At 55.3% G+C, this 6,926-nt stretch overlaps 1 protein-coding gene across 1 annotated transcript in view; it reads left to right on the top strand.

The window, feature by feature from the left end:
• The first annotated feature begins 2,574 nt into the window (after positions 1 to 2,574).
• The window catches only part of RGS12 (regulator of G-protein signaling 12), an 81,722-nt gene continuing 77,370 nt past the window's right edge, over positions 2,575 to 6,926 (top strand). Inside the window, exon 1 of the mRNA XM_006875328.1 lies at positions 2,575 to 4,407. Coding sequence (XP_006875390.1) covers positions 2,575 to 4,407 — 1,833 coding nt within the window. The remainder of the gene's footprint in view (positions 4,408 to 6,926) is intronic.

Below are 6,926 nucleotides of genomic sequence, written 5' to 3'. Positions count from 1 at the left end.
TAGGGTCGCTATGAGTCGGTACCGACTCGATGGCACATAACAACAACAACAACATACTTCCTACATTCCATAGTCTGATTATTAATGCATGTATAGTTGCCATTTGGGTTCCTGATGTGGTGGGCACTGGACTGCTAAACATAAGGTTGGTTGTTCAAACCTACCAGCCACTCCTTGGAAATCCAATACTGGGTTGCTATGAGTCAGAAATGACTCCAAGGCACTTCACAACAAGGTGGCCATTTATGTTGCTGAAAAAGAGATTTGCAATGAAGTCGTTTGTCTTGCCAAATTCTTTTATGTGGTCTCTGGTGGTGTTTCTATCACCAAGGCAGTATTTTTCAACTTCTAATTCATCGTCTTTGTATCTAACGTTCACATTCCAATCAGTGCATCTTGGTTGCATGGTTGACCAATTTTAGACTGTAGAATTTGGTAAGTATGTTTGGTTTCTTCATATTTGGCACTAGTGGTTGGTACGTATATGTGAACTGGTCTTTGTAGGCCTGTAACTATTAGCCTATCACTGATATTGTTACATTTTCGGGCTCATCTTGAAACATTCTCTTTGATGATGAATGTGACAACATTCTTCTTCAATTTGTCGTTCCCATTAGAGTAGATGGGGTGGTGCTGTGGATTAATGCATCAGACTGCTAAGTCGTTTGAACTGCAAGGTCAGTGGTTCAAGCTCACTAGATGCTCCCTGGAAACCCTATACAGGGTTGCTATGGGTCGGAATCGATTTGATGGCACTTAACAACAACTACAACAATTATAGTAGAACATATGATTGTCTGATTCAGAATGGCCAGTCCATTTCAGATATCCATCTTTATGCATTCCATTTCCTCTTTTAACACCTCCAGTTTTCCTAGATTCTTACTTTACGTTTTCCACGTTCTGATGGTTTATGGGTGTTTGCAGCTGCTCTTATTGTGGGTCATGCCCCATCATTCTCCTTGTCTACCCGGATGTGTATCATGGGAATGGGCAATACTGGTCGTCCTGCCTGGACGTGCTCCGTGTACGAGATGGTTCTGCCAACATGGAGCAGAGACCTGCTATCTCCTCATGCAGTCCGTCCTGTCCAGTAACTGCTCACGTGCATCCACTTGCATCCTGGGTGAATGGAGCAAGAATTAGACTTGACAACCCGTCTGCACCTCTTTATTAGAAAGAAACAGTACCCTCCCAAGCGACCTGCTGAGACAGAGGGGACTGTAGGGGACAGATGTCAACAAAGGTGTGGAAGTGATAGGGATCTCGTAGCTTAAACAACCTTACACAGGGACGCCCTAGTGACCCTGCGTGAACTTTCACTTCTAGTCTGCACATTCTCTCACACAAGAGCTGGTCTGTTTCAGTGAGTGCCTGCCGGTTCCGTTCCACATGGCGCTCGCTTTTCCTGTGCCCAGTCTGCTTGGCATCTCTGGGTCATTGCTTTGGACAACTGGAGGCCCTGCTTTGTGGATGCCCTCAGTGCCTGCTGACCTTGTTCATTGGGTCATCTGGCCCTGGGCACCAGGTTTCTCCAGGCTCCCCTGCTGGACAGCACTTGGCAACTCAGGTCATTGCTGGGAAGTGAAGCATGTCCCGTGTGAGCCCACAGCAAGAGGATGCGGAAGCTTGTCGTCGGCTTCCCCTCGTCCCTCTCGCCTGTTCCCCAGCTCATCTTGCTCTGGGTCCTCTCTCTGTGACACAGTTCAGTCCTGAGAACCCTGAGGGTCGAGTCCTGCAGTCCTCCTTGTGAATCATCAACCCTGGGAGTGGTCTTAGGGGTCCTGACACATTCCCCCTGAAAGAGTTAAATGGGTATCCCATTCATGTGCTTGGTGGGTGGTTTCATCTATACAATGGAGTGACCTGGTATGGCGCTGTAGGATCAGCGCTGGACTGTGGACCACAAGATCGGAGGTTCAAACCCACCAGCTGCTCCTCAGAAACTCTATACAGTGTCGCTATGAGTCCGAACTGACTCGACAGCACTTAACTGAGTGGAGAGCCGGTCGCCCTAGTGTTGACGGAGGTTTTAGACGAATGTGTCTCCGCGACACAGTTCTCCATCCCACCCGGCCTTGGGATAGAAGAGAATCTAGTCCACTGCTTCTCCTGGGACCCGTTTTTGGTAGAGGACATCTGTGATCCAGAGAGAGGTTGGGTGCCTTCGGTGTTTCAATTCTTGTTACAATGCGGGTCCACTGAGGAGCTAAGCATGCGTTTCCCCTGGCTGGGGTGGGGTGGGGGGCTGGGGCTGGCTGCTGGTCTATACCCGAGGGTCTCTTCTCCTTCCATCAGACAGGTGGGACAGCAGATACTGCTGGAGCTCCGTGCTCTTGCCTCATCTGTGGCTTCTGGGAAGGTCTGTGGTAGAGGGAACCTGTTCAGATTGACTCGCTGTCCGTTGTGAGTTAGACGCACCCGCAGCACAAACGCGCACCCTAATAATGCCTTCTTTCGTTTCCTCCTTAGGGCCGCATTTGGAGGGAAACCAGGGCTACAACGTGGCACGTTGGCTGGAAATGGGTCCCCTGGCGTAGTTAAACATGTCCCGGATCTCGGAGACGTGGCACCATGCATAGACCGGGGGAGCCGGGGCGGCGCCGGACGCGGAGCGTGGAGGTGGCGCGGGGTCGAGCGGGCTACGGCTTCACGCTCTCCGGCCAGGGGCCCTGCGTGCTCAGCTGCGTCATGAGGGGCAGCCCCGCGGACCTGGTGGGCCTGCGCGCCGGGGACCAGATCCTCGCCATCAATGACGTCAGCGTGAAGAAGGCCTCGCACGAGGACGTGGTGAAGCTCATAGGGAAGTGTGCGGGGGTCCTGCACATGGTGGTTGGCGAGGGTCTCGGCCACCTGGAGCCCTGCTCCAGCGACGAAGAGCTCGGCTGCTGTGAGGGTAAGGGCTGGCTGAAGCCCAAGCTCGACTCGAAAGCCTTAGGGATAAACCGAGCGGAGCGGGTCGTTGCCGACATGCAATCGGGGGGCATCTTCAGCATGATATTCGAGAACCCTGGTGTGTGCGCGGGGCCGCCAGAGCCCTTCAAGCCCAAACAGAGACCCCTTTCAGAGCCGGCGGCTGCGCGACTGGACGGGGGAGCGGAACGCAGCGATAGCCCCCACCCCAGCAGGCTTTCCAAGGAGGAAATCGCTCAGATGATCCCCGACGCCTCGGCCTTCGGCGTGGGGCTGGAGCACCAGGATGACCTTGCAGTGGACGCGAGCATCCTCAACGTCGCCATGGTCGTGGGTTACCTGGGCTCCATCGAGCTGCCCTCTGCCACCTCTAGCCTCGAGTATGACAGTTTGCAGGCCATCCGGGGCTGCATGCGGCGCTTACGGGCGGAACAGAAGATCCACTCGTTGGTGACCATGAAGATCATGCACGACTGTGTCCAGCTGTGCAGTGACAAGGCCGGGGTGCTGGCCGAGTACCCCGCGGAGAAGCTGGCCTTCAGCGCCCTGTGCCCGGACGACCGGCGCTTCTTCGGGCTGGTGACCATGCAGACCAGCGACGATGGGCGCCTGGCTCAGGATGAGGACGGGGCCCTGCGGACGTCCTGCCACGTGTTTATGGTGGACCCCGACCTGTTCAATCACAAGATCCACCAGGGCATTGCGAGGCGCTTCGGCTTTGAGTGCACCGCGGACCCGGACACCAACGGCTGCCTGGAGTTCCCGGCCTCCTCGCTGCCGGTGCTGCAGTTCGTCTCGGTGCTGTACAGGGACATGGGCGAGCTCATCGAAGGGGTGCGGGCCCGCGCCTTCCTGGACAACGACGTGGACGCTCACCAGAACAATAGCACCAGCAGCAACAGCGACAGCGGCATCGGCAACTTCAACCAGGAGGAGAAGAGCCCCCGCGTCCTCATGGTGGACCTGGGGGGCGGCGCCAGCAAGCACGCCCCCGGCGGCGGCGGTGGTGTGGGCGGGAGGGGGCCCCACCCCTGGGCCCCCCCCTGGAACGGTGCCATCTGCCACGATCAGGAGGGGAGCTCCCCCTTTGAGGGACCGCCGCAGACCGACTGGTTCCGAGATGTCCACAAGCACGTGGGAGCGGGCGCCCACGCGGAGCTCCCAGCAGCCGCTCTGCGGAGCTCCGTACCCCCAGCCAAGCGCAGCGCAGTGGGCACCCGCTGCGGCTCTCAGCAGAGATGGCTCCCGGTCCATGTCCTCCAGGAGTGGCAGTGTGGCCAGGCCAGTGACCAGGAGTCCTACACTGACTCCACCGACGGGTGGTCCAGTGTCAACTGCGGCACACTGCCCCCACCAATGAGCAAGATCCCAGCTGACCGCTACAGGATGGAGGGCAGCTTTGGGCAGAAGAGTGAGTGGTCCAGGAGGGCCTTCGGGGTGCCCAACATCTTCGGTCCTCATCGAAACGTCAGGAAGACTAAGGATGACAAAAAGGTAAGCTGTTCTGGGCACTTCAGTCTAATGAATAGGATTCCCGTCTGGTCAGCAAACAAGGACCCAATGGCCCATTCATGGCCCCTCCAGAGTTCTGGCTCTGGAGGCCTGAAGGATGTCTGTCCTGCTTTTGTGCCAAAGACTGCTGTGCTGAGAGCCCCAGTCACGACCCCGACCTTTCTCTGGGTGGGTCCCGCACAGGGCAGCTGGACAGCTGACCCCTCGTGACTGAGTAAGGCTTCCTCCTTCCTGACCCTCCTCCCTGCTGACCCTCATTCCTCCTGGTCTTCCTCCTCCCCCTCTCCCCATCTCGTCCTCTGCAGCCTCTGGGAAGCACAGCTCTGTTTCTTACCCTTGTGTCTCAGACAAAGTGTAGGCAGGCCACGTTGTATCGTACTTTGTAATATATTGTTGTTGTTACGTGCCCATAGAGTCGATTCCAACTCATAGGGACCCTGTGTAGGGTTTCTGAGGAGCGGTTGGTGAGGTTGAACCGCCGACATTGCAGTCCAGCACATGAACCCGCAGTACCACATTAGGACTCATCTTTTCGGGATCAGAAAGCCTCATCTTTCTCCCTCAGAGTGACTGGTAGATTCGAACTGCTGACCTTGTGGTTAGCAGCCCAGTTTGTTTGTAATCAGTAATATGAGGGGGCTTCAGAAAGTTGATGGAGAAATTCCATTGTCTTTTTCATTCCCACACACGCTTTGTAGCGCCCCCCACCCCGTACTGCATGTTTTTATAAATTGAAGCCTTGTGGTAAAACCCTGTGCCGAGCGCGTCCTCGGGCAGCGTGTGTTCACGTGGTGTCTCTGTGTCTCAGGCTGGTCGGTGTCATGTATTCCAGGCTTGTTCATCACGTTGTGCACGCCCCAGACTTTCACGTGCATGTGGAACCCCGGGGACTCACTAGGTGGCCTGGAACTGAACTGGCCATATCTGTGAGGCCGGCCTGCTGCCTTTCTGAGGGGGGCACATGCTTGGGGTACAGAAGACTCCTGTCAGGGTGGGGCTGCACCCCACGGCTGATCCTCGAGCTGTTCCCCCATGGACACAATGCTGTGGTGCCCATCTCTATCCACCTGAGTGGGCATTCTCACAGGTTGGTGGGCAGCCACCCTGGGCCCTTCATTCTCACTGTGCGGTTTTTGTCTCCCAAAGCAATTAGCCCTAGGGTGTGGACGGAGCCACAGGGAAGGCTATCAGTGAAGGACCGGGGTCAGGGCCAGGGCTGGCGCCTGGCTTGGTTTGCTTCATCGAGGTGTGGACAGCTAGGGACAGCCTCCTGGGTTGTCAATGCTCCCGTCCAGGACTGTGATGTCACAGGAGAAGCTTCCGGAAGCTGCTGGGTGGTCAGGGCGGGGCCATGGAGGCTGATGTGTGGGGATTTGAAGATGGACGTGAAGACCAGTCCTCTGTAGTCTCGTCCGTCCTGGGAGGTGCTCCTGCCGATGCTGGTCGGCTTCTGTCTTGTGAAGCGTCTCCACGGTCTTGTTGTTGTTTGTTGTTGTTATGTGCCGTGGAGTCGGAACCGACTCATAGCGACCCTGTACAGGGTTTCCGAGGGTGTAAATCTTTTACCACGGTCTTGTAGGCACCCACAAAATCTGGAAGGGTCTTTGCAGCAGGGGTCATGTGTTGGTGTGTCCACCCCATCTCAGACATCTTGGGTGGGCCTGCTGCCCAGGGAGGGGATGGCTGGCACCTGTGCCCTGGAAGCTCACCTGCTGGGGTACTGCCCGGGAATAGCTTCCATCTGTGTTTTTACAGTGGTAATGGGGGGCAGTGGGTATGGAAAGCCGCTAAAAAGACTATTTGAAATCAGGAAGCTATCTCTCTGCATATTTTTATTTTAAAATTGTGTTTTATCCATTGCTGCTGTGTAAGTAACCGTACTTAGGTAATTAAGGAGCTTGGTGGCACAGTGGTTAAGAGCTTGGTTGCTAACCACAGGATCATCAGTTCAAGCCCATCATCCACTCCTCGTGAGACGGAAGTCATCGGCTTCCATAGAGACGTGTTTGCTGTTGTCAGGCACCTTCGAGTCGATTCCAACGCACAGCCACCCCATGCATAACAGAACGAAATTCTGCACGTTCCTCCGCCATCCTCACAGTTGTTATATTTGAGCCATTGGGGTCTTCCTCTTTTTCACCGACCCTCCACTTTGCCAAGTGTGACGTCCTTTCCCAGGGACTGATCCCTCCTGATAACACGTCCAAAGTATGAGAGACGAAGTCTGGCCGTCCTGGCGTGTAAGCAGCACTCTGGCTGTGTTTTTCCAAGACAGATTTGTTTGTTCTTCTGGGGGTCATGGTACGCTCACCATTCTTCTTCAACAGCGTAATTTCACATACACACGAGGCAGTTGAAAACACCGTGGCTTTGCTCAGGAGCCCTAAGGGCAGTTCTGCTGTGTCTAATAGGATCTCTGTGAGTTGGGGTCGACTTTCCGGTTTGTTCACATCTTGGTTCTGGTGAAAAGTTCTGCGATGAGCGTTGTTGGTTCTGGTGAA

The sequence above is a fragment of the Chrysochloris asiatica genome, unplaced genomic scaffold (assembly GCF_000296735.1).
Source record: "Chrysochloris asiatica unplaced genomic scaffold, ChrAsi1.0 scaffold00319, whole genome shotgun sequence".
NCBI lineage: Eukaryota > Metazoa > Chordata > Mammalia > Afrosoricida > Chrysochloridae > Chrysochloris > Chrysochloris asiatica.
This window is presented reverse-complemented; position numbering and strand designations above follow the sequence as displayed.